General features: G+C 43.3%; 1 protein-coding gene across 1 annotated transcript in view; it reads right to left on the minus strand.

Annotated features, from left to right (window-relative positions):
- The window catches only part of LOC110529018 (voltage-dependent calcium channel subunit alpha-2/delta-3-like), an 83555-nt gene that overhangs the window by 23767 nt on the left and 41877 nt on the right, over positions 1 to 17911 (minus strand). The window contains exons 14-20 of the mRNA XM_036983997.2: positions 17706 to 17723; positions 2914 to 2985; positions 2691 to 2771; positions 2512 to 2586; positions 963 to 1046; positions 501 to 572; positions 326 to 387 (exon numbers count right to left, since the gene is read on the minus strand). Coding sequence (XP_036839892.2) covers positions 326 to 387; positions 501 to 572; positions 963 to 1046; positions 2512 to 2586; positions 2691 to 2771; positions 2914 to 2985; positions 17706 to 17723 — 464 coding nt within the window. The remainder of the gene's footprint in view (positions 1 to 325; positions 388 to 500; positions 573 to 962; positions 1047 to 2511; positions 2587 to 2690; positions 2772 to 2913; positions 2986 to 17705; positions 17724 to 17911) is intronic.

Below are 17911 nucleotides of genomic sequence, written 5' to 3' on the forward strand. Positions count from 1 at the left end.
CTTGTTTAATAAATGTATCATATAGTGTGTGTGTGGCAGGCTTACAATGATGGCAAAAAACAACATTTGAGAGTGCGCTGACCCTGGTGCTAGAGGGGGTACGCAGCTGGAGGTTGAATGTTTTAAGGGGTATGGGACTATAAAAAGTTTGGGAATCACTGATCTAAAGGATGATCAATGGAAACAGGATGCACCTGAGCTCAATTTCGAGTCTCATTGCAAAGGGTCTGAATGTGGAAAAAGTCAAGGGGTCTGAATACTTGCCGAATGCACTGTACATTAAACATTAGAGAATGTATCAAGATAAATAGGAAACTGCGCAAACCTGAAGGGCGTTCCCTTGACTTCAGTGTAGTAGTAGTCATTGTGCATCTTCAGCAGACGTTTCTGATAGCACAGAGGAACGCACGAAGCATGAGGACTCATCCACTGATTTCATTACAGTCCACAGTCTTTGATATACAGTAACTGTAAGAGTCATTCTCCTCCTCCCGTCTCACCCCTTTGTCCACTGTCTTCTTCACTTCCATGGAGAAAGTCCCAGTCTTCCTGTTGACCATGGCATTACGCAGCTGAAACAGAAAAACAAGCTGTAAGGAGTCTGTGCAGTTCTGGTGTCATCATTATTAGACACCAGTAGGTGTTATATTTGTTCAGTTTGATCAGACCAGCATTCAATCAGAGGCGCGTTACAGAGTAACACACTGGACAGCCGATAATGCCCCTTTTAAAGGTAATTTACGCTTGAGCTGACATCCGCAGCGTTTACCATGAATGTGATCTCCACGAATGTCTGGGACATTGCTTTTAAAAGGCACCTTGTTGGCTGTCCAGTGTGCTACTATATAACACGTCTTGGATTGAATACGGTCAATAGTATTATTATTTCAAATTAAACCAGTCTGTCTGTATTAGGAATCAGATGTGTGTATAAAGTTTGTTATGTCAGGGTTTAGACGTACAAAGTCATCCTTGTCCTCCCACTCCACCTCAGACAGGTCCACACTGCTGTAGTTGGGTTTCCTCCTCTTCTGGCCCTTCTGGTACTGAGGCACAGAGGAACACACGTTTGAGGGAAACAGTTTCAGATTTTGGTTGCACTGTGGATGTTCTGTGTAAACAGCACATTTCAGGCCTCCCGGGTGGTGCAGTGGTCTAACACACTGAATCGTAGTTGCTAGCTGTGCGACTAGAGATCCTGATTCGAGTCCAGGCTCTGTCGCAGCCGGCCGCGACCGGGAGACCGAAGGGGCGGCAAACAATTGTCCCAACGTCGTCTGGGTTAGGGGATGGTTTGGACGGCAGTGATGTCCTTGTCACTTCACGCTCTAACGACTCTTGTGGCGGGCCGGGCACATGCACGCCGGCACGGTCACCAGGTGTACGATGTTTCCTCCGACACATTGGTGTGGCTGGCTTCCGGGTTAAGTGGGCATTGTGTCAAGAAGCAGTGCGGCTTGGTTGAGTTGTGTATCGGAGGACGCATGGCTCTCTACCTTCGACTCTCCCGACTCCGTACGGGAGTTGCAGTGATGAGACAAGACTGTAACTACCAATTGGATACCATGAAATTGGGGAGAAAAAGGGGTAATTAAAAAAAATAAAAAAAAATAAAATGAAACACATTTCAGAGTGAACCTTTTATAAGGCCTCACTAACACTGTTTTGCTCAAAACCAGAACACTCGTAGCCTGATCAAGCAGACTGACTCACTGTGCAGAATGTTGACCGCTCAAACAGAATGTTGACCGCTCAAACAGAATGTTGACCGCTCAAACAGAATGTTGACCGCTCAAACAGAATGTTGACCGCTCAAACAGAATGTTGAGCTATAGTGTCATCAGGCTGGTTCCACCAGGTTAGAAGTCCCCAGTTCAATAACGCCTAATTGATCAGTTCATTCAACAACCAATAACATAAAAACATCCAGTCCAATAGAGTCTGGTTCAAGATCAGAATACACCACCCACAGTCACATCACAGTCTACGACACAGAAAAACCCACACAGGGGCACTAATTTAACACAGACACTGTTACACACAGATCCACTAGAACATGTTTCCAGGGGGAACCCAAGCAGGATCCCAGAGAGTAAGTGTCTATGGTCTAGTCTACAGTTACAGGTGAGTGTCTATGGTGCAGTCTATGCATAGGACAGTTACAGGACAGGAGGGTTACCTCAGGGTTACTGTTAGCTCAGTTAGCCAGGGCCAGCCAGACCTACAGTACTATCAATGGTCTGTATCCCTCCCTGCATGCATATATCAAAGGAAAAGGTGAGGATTATAGATTGCTACCGAGCAAGTTGGGAGGCTCACTCACTCAAACTGGTTCTGTTTTTAAAAACACTCATATTCATTGGCGGCATTATATGTATTAACAATTCAATGAACCGCTCTCCTGCTTTCTATATAGTCCAAGGTGTAGGTGCAGGTTAGGGCTAATGCAATGTTGTGGCAAGGTTACAGTTAAGGTAAGGGGACAAGTGTATTTAGGAGACAGTGTATTACCAGTGGCCTCAGGTCTGGATGGGTCAGGATGTAGCCGTTGTTAGTGATGGCAAACGCGTAACCGTGGATACCCAGCTGAAGGCACACAAATAATATAGAGATAATTGATTACATGAAGTAGAGTGTATGAGAACAGTAAATGACAATGCGTCATCACTTTGGGTTATTAGACACTGTACCAGGTGTTTAGGGATGATCTTCATAAGTTCCTGTAGGGGAATGTCTGTTCCCACTACCCCTAGGAGAATACCCTGGTTCTTCTGTACGGAGAGGAGAAACAGACAAGACTCAATGACAGAGAGAGAGACAGACTCAATGAGTATCACACAGACAATCAGATGGACAGAAAGAAAGAAAAATACAGACTGACAGACAGACACACACAAAGACACACACACTTACCGTCTCATTCTTGGTGCTGAACACAGGCATGGCCACAGTGGTCATCAGGCTGGGGCCCTTCTTGTTTCTGGACTAAGACAGAACACAGTGTCAGAGACCATGTCTACTGAGATTCCTTATGTTTTAACTATCACAGGCTGTTGCTACAGTATTCTCTTTCTGACTGATGCTAAATGCTAATCTGAGTCAACAGAGGAATTTAAGCAACAATATCCATCCGTGCCAAGTTTTCACCAAAATATATTTCACCAAACAGGCATGTTTATACAAAATAAACATGTCTGGCGGGCGGCAGGTAGCCTAGTGGTTAGAGTCAGGTAGCCTAGTGGTTAGAAACAGGTAGCCTAGTGGTTAGAGACAGGTAGCCTAGTGGTTAGAGACAGGTAGCCTAGTGGTTAGAGACAGGTAGCCTAGTGGTTAGAGTCAGGTAGCCTAGTGGTTAGAAACAGGTAGCCTAGTGGTTAGAAACAGGTAGCCTAGTGGTTAGAGACAGGTAGCCTAGTGGTTAGAGTCAGGTAGCCTAGTGGTTAGAGACAGGTAGCCTAGTGGTTAGAAACAGGTAGCCTAGTGGTTAGAAACAGGTAGCCTAGTGGTTAGAGACAGGTAGCCTAGTGGTTAGAGTCAGGTAGCCTAGTGGTTAGAGACAGGTAGCCTAGTGGTTAGAGACAGGTAGCCTAGTGGTTAGAGACAGGTAGCCTAGTGGTTAGAGACAGGTAGCCTAGTGGTTAGAAACAGGTAGCCTAGTGGTTAGAGACAGGTAGCCTAGTGGTTAGAGACAGGTAGCCTAGTGGTTAGAGACAGGTAGCCTAGTGGTTAGAAACAGGTAGCCTAGTGGTTAGAGACAGGTAGCCTAGTGGTTAGAGACAGGTAGCCTAGTGGTTAGAGACAGGTAGCCTAGTGGTTAGAGACAGGTAGCCTAGTGGTTAGAGACAGGTAGCCTAGTGGTTAGAGACAGGTAGCCTAGTGGTTAGAGACAGGTAGCCTAGTGGTTAGAGTCAGGTAGCCTAGTGGTTAGAGTCAGGTAGCCTAGTGGTTAGAGACAGGTAGCCTAGTGGTTAGAGACAGGTAGCCTAGTGGTTAGAGCTAGTAACTGAATGGTTGCAGGAACAAATCCCTGAGGTAAAAAATCAGTCGTTCTGCCCCTGAACAGGCAGTTAACCCACTGTTCCTAGGCCATTGAAAATAATAATTTGTTCTTAACTGACTTGCCTAGTTAAATAAAGGTAAAATAAAAAATAAATAAAATAGAAGACCGTCTCAGAGCTCCCAACTCTCATGCATTGGCTGTGAGACACGTATTTGACCCTCTTGTCACACTCACACGCCACACCTCTTATATCTCACGCAGTGAAAAATACTGTATTTAGTTTTCTAATTAGTCCATTGTAGAGTCAGTGTGTTAACTTTTCAACTGTACTCCAAATATTTTTGAAATCGTAGTATTTGCGCCTGCAACTTAACATCATGAGCAGAACCTCTATCATTGTCCTGTTTTACCACAGCACTGTGAACCGCGGCACATTGAAGCATATGATTGGTCTATTTATGTAAGGGATCAAGGGAATTGGATGTGCATTTCATATATACACTGTTGTCAACAAAATTACAATATGTTTTAGCAGGGAAGTTTAGTAAGGTGACCTGATTTGTAACTATGAAAATAATTTTGTCAAACATATTGTGAACCCCAAAGTGTACGTTTGATTCTAGAGGAGGGACAATAAATATTACAGTCATTTGGTTATTCATTTAATTTTGTCTTCAGGAGATTTTATTATATATTTACTTGATTTAGTCTGATCAGTGGAACAATCATCATTCTTAACAATGGGCTAACATCTAGGATAATTAGTGGGCTTGCCAGTAGAAGCACTACTGTTATTCCCCACACTTATTTTATTATTCCACTTCTTGTAAATTTTGCCAGTGTAATCTGATTAGCCTACTTGTGTTTTTGAAAATGGATAATATGGGGCTATGTATTTTTGCAGCTATTCATGGACAGTTTTGAATAAGTCATACAAATAAGCATTAGATATTGAATGCTCCAGGCCTCAAGTATAATTTTGGACATTTTATTATTGTGCACAAGCTAGGCAGAGATGGTAGGTGGACTCACAACTCATAAACACATCACATAATGTCTAGGGAGAGTAAGAGAATGACAAGGATCTTCAACTAGTAGACATAAACCACCTGAATATTGATATTCATTAGATTTTTCTTGAAGGTTGGATGATTTTGAGAAATTAATTGTTATAACAAATACATTATAACAATAACATCCAGTACTTTCTTCCAGTCCTATTTTAAAAAGTTCACCCAACTTAAAAAATCTTTGTGTGCTTACCTTGAAAACAATCTATGGACAAGGAGACTGCGTTCTATGATTTGCTTACCCACTGCCATCAACCATTAATATAAACATTTCCTGTACAGAGCCTTGGTGTAATGGTAAAACTCCCCACACATGTTGCATGTAACTTCCAACCTGAGAACAGGGATCAATCCCTGCTTCCTACCCTTCCCATCTCATTACTGTCTGAAGGAAGTGTCAAACCACCTACAAAGTCATCACATTTTGAGTGTTCATTTAATGTTCAAAGTATCCTGAATACACCTGACCTGTGGTGTATATTTGTTTTTAATGTTCCACCCTGGTCATAGCCCTAACTAAATCCATGTCAAAATGCATAGAATTGTGGGAAATTAGCTTTAAAACAGTACCATTTTACAACACCCCATCTAGGGGTTGTGCCAGGGAGCAATGAAATGATCATATTACATCTCACTCCAAGTTTTCTTCAAAAGTTGGAAGCACTGAAGTCTGGACTATAACACTATGGTTAATGTTGCTCGTAGTTTGTGGCTTTACAGTACATTTATAGTGAAGCTCAGGTTTAGAGCAATCCCCAGTGTTTCTTGTTTGGCTGAGAGCGGGGCTATGCTCAGCAGAATGAGAAGTGACTTGACTAAACACATGAGTTGTCACGTTGGCATGAAGGATTGGGAGACAGATGCAGGAATGCATAATAGTTTTTTTTATTAAGCCCAAATGACGACGAAGAACAAACAAATCCGTAACAAAACACAGGGTAGAAACCCAAAACAAAAGAGTGAGGAGTACCTTGAATAAATAACACACGCGCACAATGTTTAACTCACGGGACGAGACCCATAATCATCTGCACAATCCACAATGTCACAAAAGCCAAAACACACAGCACAGGTACTCACACGCACCAATGGACAATGTAACAATAATGGACAGCCTAATGGAAACCAAAGGGCACACTTATACAAGTACTAATCAGTGGGAATAGGGGACAGGTGTGCGCAATGAAAGTTCCGGAGGCATCCGTGAGATGAGCTCACTGAAACTAGGTCTGCTATTCCCTCACAGGCTCATGGACACAGCTGTGACTGTGTGTACTGGGTGTGATTGTGTGGCTATTTGTGTGTGGGAGTGAGTGTGAGTTTTTCTAAAAGAGAGGGAGTGTGTGTGAGTGTGTGTGTACTGTGTATATGTATGTGGCTGTTTGTGTGCAGGATAGAATGTGTATTGCAAAAAAGAGTGTGTCCATGTACAGTACAGAACATGTGTCGGAGAGAGGTAGTGAACTGTGTAGGGTACTAAGGTACTGGATTACTAAGGTACTAGGGTACTAGGCTACAAAGGTGCTAGGGTATTAGGGTACTAAGGTACTAAGGTAGTCTCTGTATGGTACTAGGGTACTAAGGTACTAGAGTACTAGGGTACAAAGGTAATAGGGTATTAGGGTACTAAGGTACTAGGGTACTAAGGTAGTCTCTGTATGGTACTAGGGTACTAGGGTACAAAGGTACCAAGGTGCTAGGGTACTAAGATAGCCTCTGTATGGTACTGGGGTACTAGGCTACAAAGGTGCTAGGGTATTAGGGTACTAAGGTACTAAGGTAGTCTCTGTATGGTATTAGAGTACTAGGGTACAAAGGTAATAGGGTATTAGGGTACTAAGGTGCTAGGGTACTAAGATAGCCTCTGTATGGTACTGGGGTACTAGGCTACAAAGGTGTTAGGGTATTAGGGTACTAAGGTAGTAAGGTAGTCTCTGTATGGTACTAGGGTACTAAGGTACTAGAGTACTAGGGTACAAAGGTAATAGGGTATTAGGGTACTAAGGTACTAGGGTACTAAGGTAGTCTCTGTATGGTACTAGGGTACTAGGGTACAAAGGTACCAAGGTGCTAGGGTACTAAGATAGTACCCCAGTACCATACAGAGGCTATCTTAGTACCCTAGCACCTTGGTACCTTTGTACCCTAGTACTTTAGAACCCCAGTATCATACAGAGGCTAAAGTACTATGTTACTAGGGTACTAAGGTAGTCTCTGTATGGTACTAGGGGACTAAGGGACTAAGGTACTAAGGTGGGAGAATGTTTCCTTGTTGACTCAACAAAATGATTAATGGACGGTTTCACCATCAACCACCCTCTCCCTCCCAGAGCAGCAGCCCACACTGGGAATAGAAGGGTTCATGTCAGACACACTAGGAATAGAAGGGTTCAGTACAGACACACTGGGAATAGAAGGGTTTAGCATAGACCAAGTGGGAATAGAAGGGTTCATGTCAGACACACTAGGAATAGAAGAGTTCAGTACATACACCCTGTGAATAGAAGGGTGCAGTACAGACACACTGGGAATAGAAGGGTTTAGCATAGACCAACTGGGAATAGAAGGGTTCATGTCAGACACACTAGGAATAGAAGGGTTCAGTACAGACAGTAGAAGGGTTCAGTACAGACACACTGGGAATATAAATGTTCAGTACAGACACACTAGGAATAGATGGGTTCAGTACAGACACACCGGGAATATAAATGTTCAGTACAGACACACTAGGAATAGATGGGTTCAGTACAGACACACCGGGAATATAAATGTTCAGTACAGACACACTAGGAATAGAAGGGCTTAATACAGACACACTAGGAATAGAAGGGTTTAGTACAGACACACTGGGAATAGAAGGGTTTAATACAGACACACTTGGAATAGAAGGGTTTAGTACAGACACACAGGGAATATAAATGTTCAGTACAGACACACTAGGAATAGAAGGGCTTAATACAGACACACTTGGAATAGAAGGGTTTAGTACAGACACACAGGGAATAGAAGGGTTCAGTACAGACACACAGGGAATAGAATGGTTCAGTACAGACACACAGGGAATAGAAGGGTTCAGTACAGACACACTGGGAATAGAAGGGTTCAGTACAGACACACAGGGACTAGAAGGGTTCAGTACAGACACACAGGGAATAGAAGGGTTCAGTACAGACACACAGGGAATAGAAGGGTTCAGTACAGACACACTGGGAATATTCTGCAGCAGTCAGCAGAAGCTAGACACAAGATCTTTCTGGGAAATGACCTTGTGATATCCTTCTGCCCCCCGTCCGCCGTCCCCCGTCCCCCTGTTCCCCTGTCCCCTCTCCTTCTTTCTCTGTCTCTCTCCGCTCCAATGTCAGTTTTATTACAGGCTTTAGGAGATAAAAGGCAATGATCCACAGAATGATCAATGGTGTGTCTCTGTGGCTGAGATACAGCAGAATACACTCTAGAGGACAATCCCCCTACCAACCCAACCCTCACCTCTGTCACCACTGTGTGTGTGCGTGCGTGCGTGTGTGCGGTGTGATCTAGTTCTTGCACGAGTGCGCCTCTGTGTGTGTTTGTTTGTGTACATGAGTTTATGTGTGTGTGTGCATGTACTTACACAATACACATTCAATCTCTAAATGACAAGGAAATTAGTTTCAAGCAGTTCTAGTCAGAGAGACTGATTTTTATCAGAGAGAGAAAGAGAGCGAGAGAGAGAGTATTGGCCCAGGGTGGAAACTCAGAATACAAGACATTGAGGAAATTTAAACAACCTCTGTCAAATGTGTACAAGTCAAATGTGACAGTAATGGTGCAGGGCATCCTCATGCAGTTCCAGCAGGACTCTTACGAGATCAAATAGAGACCACAGCAGGAAAAGCTCTCTCTCTGTGACGACTCCCTCATCCTGAGTGAGTCTGATCACACCTCTTCAAACTGTCCTGCAGACGAGGATGGTCACCCCCCCCCCCCCCCCCCCAGTGCTGAACACACCCAGGTCCCACAACTGACTGCTGCTCCAGGGATACATTCTTAGAACTGGAGAGAGACATGGTGGAGCTCAGAGAGCTAGTCCACACAACCCAGACAGAACAAACCCATAAAACAGACCAGCACAACAAGACCCAGAGGGCAGAAGGTGGAGATGGACGGCTGTCTGAGAGAGCTGGCTGCTCTACGGACTGAGATGAGAGAACTTAAAGAGGCACACATGGCACTGAAGGACGAGGTCAGAAAGCTGAGGTGTGACAGAGAGCAGGACACTCCCCAAGACAAGCCAGCAGAACTGCCCAACTCAGACCCAGACTACAACCTCAACACCACAATGGGACAGACAACACAGGACCTACCAACCCAACAGACCCCACCCCCTCCTAACAGCCCCCCTGTCAGCTCCCACTTTCCCTAACACACGAGTGGTCATCTCCACTAATTTGGTATAGAGCAGACCTAACCCACTCTATTAAATGAGTCAAAACAGGGACATTTTACATCTGTCGAGAAATTAATCAGGAAATGATCTCAACAGAGAAAAATGTCCTCATGTATGCTACCTATATCCCCCCAATAGAATCCCCATACTTTAACAATGACAGCTTCTCCATCCTAGTGGGTGAGATCAACAATTTCCAGGCCCAGGGACATGTACTAGTCTGTGGCAACCTAAATGCCAGAACTGGACATGAACCCAACCCCCTCAGCACACAGGGGGACAAACACCTACCTGGAGGTGACAGCATTCCCTTCCCCATATGCCTCCCTGGACACAACTATGACAACATAACCAACAAAAACGGGTCACAACTCCTGCAGCTCTGTCAGATGCTGGGTACGTACATAGTCAATGGTAGGCTTCGAGGGGACTCCTATGGTAGGTACAACTATAACTCATCACTTGGCAGTAGTACTGTAGATTACTTTATCACTGACCTCAACCCAGAGTCTCTTAGAGCATTCACAGTCAGTCCACTGACACCCCTATCAGATCACAGCAAAATCACACTCTACTTGAACAGAGCTATGCTCAATCATGAGGCATCAAACCCAAAGGAACTGAAAAATATTAAGAAGTGCTTTAGATGGAAGGACAATTGTGTGGAAATCTACCAAAAAACAATTAGGCAACAACAAATTCAATCCCATCTAGACAAAAGGTTTCACTGTAATAGTGAAGGTGTAAATTTGGCAGTGTCATGACGTTGCCCTCTTTGGGTACAGCAAGCCCATCCCCCTCTCCCTGTCTCCTACACCCAGGCTGCTGTGGTCAGAGAGAGGTCGTAAATTCCTGGAGGAGATTATCTCCTCATGGCCACAGTATAGAGACAGAGTGAATTTTCATAGAGAACAAAGGGATTTCTTCCACCTCACAGGACTGGAGAACCGAATATCATTTATGTTCTGGAGAAGGTATAAAAGTTCGGTGAAGAATCCAGCTACGAACTGGTCCGTTTGGTACAATTTGGTGAAACTCATGGAAGACAATACGGCCACATTACCATAACGCTGTTTATATAATAGCCTCAGATATGAGGTTTACATCTAATTGTTGTATAAGATGAATGAGTGAAGATGATACTGTTTGTAAAATTGTCTAATGTGATTTTGGACTGTTTAATGAAGGAAACTCCAATTCCATTTTGAGTTTAACTAAATCAGAGAACCGCCCATGAGCCCAGTTCGGACCTGGCGTCATGAGACGGCTTTTTCTGCTCTCCCGAATAAAACCCCCACTTTGAGAATTTCTCAACAGACCATGTTTCCCTCAATTACGAGAAGACAAAGGTTGCAGACCAGCTTACCTCGATAACGAGAGGGCCAAGGTTTGAGACCAGACTACTGAATCTTTTAACCATCCCACGTGGTTAAACTCTTAGACTATCGATACCGACAGAATAAGAACAAGTCTTTGATATTAATTACTAGTCTGCAGCTAGGAATTCGGTATCATTGAACGTGAAGACCGACAACTGCCGAAATATCTATCCATAACGACACGAATGAATGTCACTCTGAACTATCCGTTCTAACCACGACAGAGAGGGCAAACTCTCCAACAAAACCAAACTTTTCAACAGAGACCCCGACGACACACTGAGCGTAAATATATACAGTATGTTGATTGCAATTGTTCACAAATGAGTAAGCGTTCATGTGCAAAGGATTAGCATTTCAATTGTTATAATTATCAACTGTGTGTTGTCTTATCTCAGTCGACCCCCACTTCCCTTTTGTACACCAAGCCGCGATGCCAGTTTATCCCATTAGGGAAACTCCGTTATCATTTCCTTGTAACTATCTACTGTTTGTTTATGCATTTCTGTGAATTATTTAGTTAGTAAATAAATGATTTAATACAATTGATGTATGGATGACTCATAGTGAAGACGGGGTTCGTGCAGATAAGCAATAATTTACAACGTTTGGAATAAGACTAACGTGAGGTAAAATAAATAATTCATTAATTCAGAAGACTTTTCTTCAGATATGAAAATATCTGAAAAGTTATTTTAGGAAAATTATATTTTCCTTGATGCCCCCGACGTCCTAGTTAATTACAGTTACATGATTAATCAGTCTAATCGCGTAATAATAATTACAGACAATCTTTGATAATAACTACAAGTCTTCATTTAATGATAGTAAAGACATGACAGCAGTAGAAAACCTAAACAGTATATTTGACCTCTCAGCTTCCTTATCAAATCTAAAAATGTCAAACAGACAACCTAAGAAAATTGACAACAATGACAAATGTTTTGATGAAGAATGTCATGACTTCCGCCAAAGTCGGTCCCTCTCCTTGTTCGGGTGGTGTTCGGCGGTCGACGTCACCGGCCTTCTAGCCATCGCCGATCCACTTTTCATTTTCCATTTGTTTTGTCTTTGTTTTACACACCTGGTTTCAATCCCCCAATTACTTGTTCATTATTTAACCCTCTGTTCCCCCATTGTTTTTGTGAGTGATTGTTTGTATGTTTACGGTCCGTTATTGTGGGCTAGTTTATTGTGTTGTATATATTTGTATTCTTGAGTAAAGTACGTTTATTACTCATATCTGCTGTCCTGCACCTGACTCCTCCTTACCAGCTACACACAGACCAATTACAAAGAATGCAAAAACCTAAGAAAGAAATTGAGAAACCTATCCAACCAAAAACATAGAGACCCAGAAAACCTGAGCCTACGCTTTCACTATGGTGAAGCGCTAAAACAAAACAGAAATACTGTACACTACGGAAAAATAAGTTGTAGCGCATCAGTAATCAGCTCAATGTAATTGAAGAGTCCATAGAATCTAACCACTTCTGAGAAAATTGGAAAACTCTAAACAAACAACAGCACGAAGAGTTATCTATCCAAAACAGAGATGTATGGATAAACCACTTATCCAATCATTTTGGCTCTATAACAAAGAACAAACAGCAAAAATGTATACACGATCAGATACAAATCGTATAATCAACTATTAAAGACTACCAGAACCCATTGGATTCTCCAATTACATTGAATGAACTACAGGACAAAATACAAACCCTCCAACCCAAAAAGGTCTGTGGGGTTGATGGTATCCTCAATGAAATTATAAAATATACAGACCAATTGGTTATACTTAAACTCTTTAACATAATCCTCAGCTCTGACATCTTGCCTGGTTTTTGGAACCAATGACTGATCACCCCAATCCACAAAAGTGTAGACAAATTTGACCCCAATAACTGCCGGGGTTTATGCGTCAACAGCAACCTTAGGAAAACCCTCTGCATTATCATTAATAGCAGATTTTTCCTCAGCGAAAACAATTTACTGAGAAAATGTCAAATGGGCTTTTAACCAAATGACGGTATGACAGACCACGTATTCACCCTGCACACCCCCTAATTGACGAACAAACAAATCAAAACAAAGGCAAAGTCTTCTCATTCTTTGTTGATTTCAAAAAAGCTTTCGACTCAATTTGGCATGGGGGTCTGCTATACAACTTGATGGAAAGTGGTGTTGGGGGAAAACATACATTGTTAAATCCATGTACATAAACAAGTGTGCGGTTAAAATTTCTTTCCACACTGCCAGGGGTGACACAGGGATGCAGCTTAAGCCTCACACTCTTCAACATATAACTTGTAGCGCTCGTCGAATTGGGTAGACCAAGGCGCAGCGTGATTTGGGTTCATCATAATTTATTAGAATGTGAACCAGCAACAAAAACAATAAAGACTAACAAACAAACAAAGAAAACGTACAGCCTTGTAGGGCTCAAAAGCAACAATACAAAACAAGATACAACAAACAACAAGTGGAAAAAGGCTGCCTAAGTATGATCCCCAATCAGAGACGATAGACAGCTGCCTCTGATTGGGAGCTCTGGACTGGGAACTGTCACCGGAAGCTCTGGACTGGGAACTGTCGCCGGAAGCTCTGGACTGGGAACTGTCGCCGGAAGCTCTGGACTGGGAACTGTCGCCGGAAGCTCTGGAGGCCTGATGCGTGGGACCAGTACAGGTGGCACCGGGCTGATGACACGCACCTCAGGGCGAGTGCGGGGAAGAGGAACAGGATGTACTGGACTGTGGAGGCACACTGGAGGTCTAGAGCGTTGAGCTGGCACAACCCATGTTGGCTGGATGCTGACTTTATCCCGGCAAGTGCGGGGCGCTGGCACAGGACGCACTGGGCTGTGAAGGCGCACTGGTGACACAGTGCATAGAGCCGGCGCAGGATATCCGGGACTGAGGAGGTGTACTGGAGACCAGGAGTGCTGAGCCGGCACAACCCGTCCTGGCTGGATGCTCACTTTTGCACGGTAAGTGCGAGAAGCTGGCACAGAACGCACCAGGCTGTGGATGTGCACTGGACACACATTGCGTATCTCCGCAAAACATGGTACCTGACTGGTCCCACGCTCCTCACGGTGACTGTCTTGCTCCAGACACCAAACAATGCACTCTACCTCATCACTCCCCTCAACTATCTCACAATACTCCTCGCTCAGTCTATTCCAATATTCCTCTTCGCTCTCAGACTCGCCCCTCGGCTTTGCCGACCAACCCGTGTGCCTCTCGGGCTCCTGTTGTGGTGGTGAATCCCGGTGTTGTCGTTGTTCCTCCTTCGCTGCCTTCGCCTGCTTCCATGTCAGGCTTCCGTCTCCTGCCACAATCTCGTCCCACGTCCAGGATGTCCTCCATTCCTGGCATTCCTCCAGTGCACGCTGCTTGGTCCGTTGTTGGTGGGATCTTCTGTAACGCTCGTCGAAATGGGTAGACCAAGGCGCAGGGTGATTTGGGTTCATCATCATTTATTAGAATGTGAACCAGCAACAAAAACAATAAAGAGAAACAAACAAACGAACGAACGTACAGCCTTGTTGGGCTCAAAAGCAACAATACAAACACAAGATCCAACAAACAACAAATGGAAAAAGGCTGCCTAAGTATGATCCCCAATCAGAGACAACGATAAACAGCTGCCTCTGATTGGGAACCATACCCGGCCAACAAAGAAATAGAAAACATAGAATACACATAGAAATAATAAACTAGAACACCCCCCAGTCACGCCCTGACCTACTCCACCATAGAAAATAAAGGCTTTCTATGGTCAGGACATGACAATACCAACAAATTGGCAAGGGCACTAGAACAGTCTGCAGCACCCTACTACAATCTGAAGTCTTATGTCTACTGTTTGCTGATGATCTGGTGCTTCTGTCCCCAACCAAGGAGGGCCTGCAGCAGCACCTGGATCTTCTGCACAGATTCTGTCAGACTTGGGCCCTGACAGTAAATCTCAGTAAGACAAAAAAATTGTGTTCCAAAAAAGGGTCAGTTGCTAGGACACCGAATACAAATTTCATCTAGACACCGTTGCCCTAGAGCACACAAAAATGTATACATATCTCGGGCTAAACATCAGCACCACAGGTAACTTCCACAAAGCTGTGAATAGTCTGAGAGACAAGGCAAGGGCCTTCCATGCCACCAAAAGGAACATAAAATTTGACATACCAATTAGGATCTGGCAAAAAATACTTGAATCAGTTATTGAACCCATTAACCGTTATGGTTGTGAGGTTTGGGGTCCGCTCACCAACCAAGAATTCACAAAATGGTACAAAAAACAAATTGCGATTCTGCATGCAGAATTTTGCAAAAATATCCTCTGTGTACAACGTAAAACACCAAATAATGCATGCAGAGCAGAATTAGGCCGATACCCGCTAATGATCAAAACCCAGAAAAGAGCTGATAAATTCTACAACCACTTAAAAGGAAGCGATTCCCAAACCCTCCATAACAAAGCCATCACCTACAGAGAAATTAACCTGGAGAAGAGCCCCTAAGCAAGCTGGTCCTGGGGCTCTGTTCACAAACAGACCCCACGAGCCCCAGAGCAGCAACACAATTAGACCCAACCAAATCATGAGAAAACAAAAATATAATTACTTGACACATTGGAAAGAATTTACAAAAGAACAGAGCAAACTAGAATGCTATTTGGCCCTAAACAGAGAGTATACAGTGGCAGAATACCTGACCACTGTGACTGACCCAAAATTAAGGACATATTTGACTATGTACAGACTCAGTGAGCATAGCCTTGCTATTGAGAAAAGCCGCCAAAAACTTTCAAGAGAAGGCAGGCTATGTACATACTGCCCACAAAATGAGGTGGAAACTGAGTGCACTTCCTAACATCCTGCCAAATGTATGACCATCTTAGAGACACATTATTTCCCTCAGATTACACAGACCCACAAAGAATTCGAAAACTCCCATTTAAACTCCCATATATAATGGGTGAAATACTACAGTGTGCAATCACAACAGCAAGATTTGTGACCTGTTGCCACAGGAAAAGGGCAACCAGTGAAGAACAAACACCATTGTAAATACAACATATGTTTATTTTCCCTTTTGTACTTTAACTATTTGCACATCATTACAACACTGTATATAGACATAATAGGACATTTGTAAAGTTGTTATTATTTTGGAACTTTTGGAAGTGTAGTGTTTACTGTTCATTTTTATTGTTTATTTCACTTTTGTTGATTATCTACAGTGGGGCAAAAAAGTATTTCGTCATCCACCAATTGTGCAAGTTCTCCCACTTAAAAGGATGAGAGAAGCCTGTAATTTTCATCATAGGTACACTTCAACTATGACAGACAAAATTAGAAAAGAAAATCCAGAAAATCACATTGTAGGATTTTTAATGAATATATTTGCAAATTATGTTGGAAAATATGTTTTTTGTCAATAACAAAAGTTTATCTCAATACTTTGTTATATACCCTTTGTTGGCAATGACAGAGGTCAAACGTTTTCTGTAAGTCTTCACAAGGTTTTCACACACTGTTGCTGGTATTTTGGCCCATTCCTCCATGCAGATCTCCTCTAGAGCAGTGATGTTTTGGGGCTGTTGCTGGGCAACACGGACTTTCAACTCCTTCGTTGCCGGGTGGTGTGTTTGGGATCATTGTCATGCTGAAATGCCCTTGCTGATGGAAGGAGGTTTTTACTCAAAATCTCACGATACATGGCCCCATTCATTCTTTCCTTTACACGGATCAGTCGTCCTGGTCTCTTTGCAGAAAAACAGCCCCAAAGCATGATGTTTCCACCCCCATGCTTCACAGTAGATATGGTGTTCTTTGGATGCAACTCAGCATTCTTTGTCCTCCAAACACGACAAGTTGAGTTTTTACCAAAAAGTTATATTTTGGTTTCATCTGACCATATGACATTCTCCCAATCTTCTTCTGGATCATCCAAATGCTCTCTAGCAAACTTCAGACGGGCCTGGACATGTACTGGCTTAAGCAGGGGGACACGTCTGGCACTGCAGGATTTGAGTCCCTGGCGGCGTTACTTGTGTTACTGATGGTAGGCTTTGTTACTTTGGTCCCAGCTCTCTGCAGGTCATTCACTAGATCCCCCCGTGTGGTTCTGGGATTTTTGCTCATTGTGATCATTTTGACCCCACAGGGTGAGATCTTGCCTGGAGCCCCAGATCGAGGGAGATTATCAGTGGTCTTGTATGTCTTCCATTTCCTAATAATTGCTCCCACAGTTGATTTCTTCAAACCAAGCTGCTTAACTATTGCTTACCTATTGCAGATTCAGTCTTCCCAGCCTGGTGCAGGTCTACAATTTTGTTTCTGGTGTCCTTTGACAGCTCTTTGGTCTTGGCCATAGTGGAGTTTGGAGTGTGACTGTTTGAGGTTGTGGACAGGTGTCTTTTATACTGATAACAAGTTCAAACAGGTGCCATTAATACAGGTAACGAGTGGAGGACAGAGGAGCCTCTTAAAATAAGAAGTTACAGGTCTGTGAGAGCCAGAAATCTTGCTTGTTTGTAGGGGACCAAATACTTATTTTCCACCATAATTTGCAAATAAATTCATAAAAAATCCTACAATGTGTTTTTCTGGATTTTCTTTCTCATTTTGTCTGTCATAGTTGAAGTGTACCTATGATGAAAATTACAGGCCTCTCTCATCTTTTTAAGTGGGAGAACTTGCACAATTGGTGGCTGACTAAATACTTTTTTGCCCCACTGTATTTCACTAGCCGTGGCAATATGTTTCCCATGCCAATAAAGCCTTTAGATTGAAATTTAACTGAGAGAGAGAAAGGCTTTACCTTGTGTGCCTGGGAGAGCTGCAGGAGACAGAAAAATTACATATGAGGATTGACAGACAGACAGTCGTTCACTCACTCGGTCAGACAGACAGACACTCAGTCAGACAGACAGTCAGTAAGTCAGATAGACAAACAGACAGACAGACACGCAGACAGACAGACAGACAGACAGACAGACAGACAGACAGACAGACAGACAGACAGAC

The sequence above is a fragment of the Oncorhynchus mykiss genome, chromosome 7 (assembly GCF_057628025.1).
Source record: "Oncorhynchus mykiss isolate SJ-2025 chromosome 7, ASM5762802v1, whole genome shotgun sequence".
In the NCBI taxonomy this organism is placed as follows: Eukaryota; Metazoa; Chordata; class Actinopteri; order Salmoniformes; family Salmonidae; genus Oncorhynchus; species Oncorhynchus mykiss.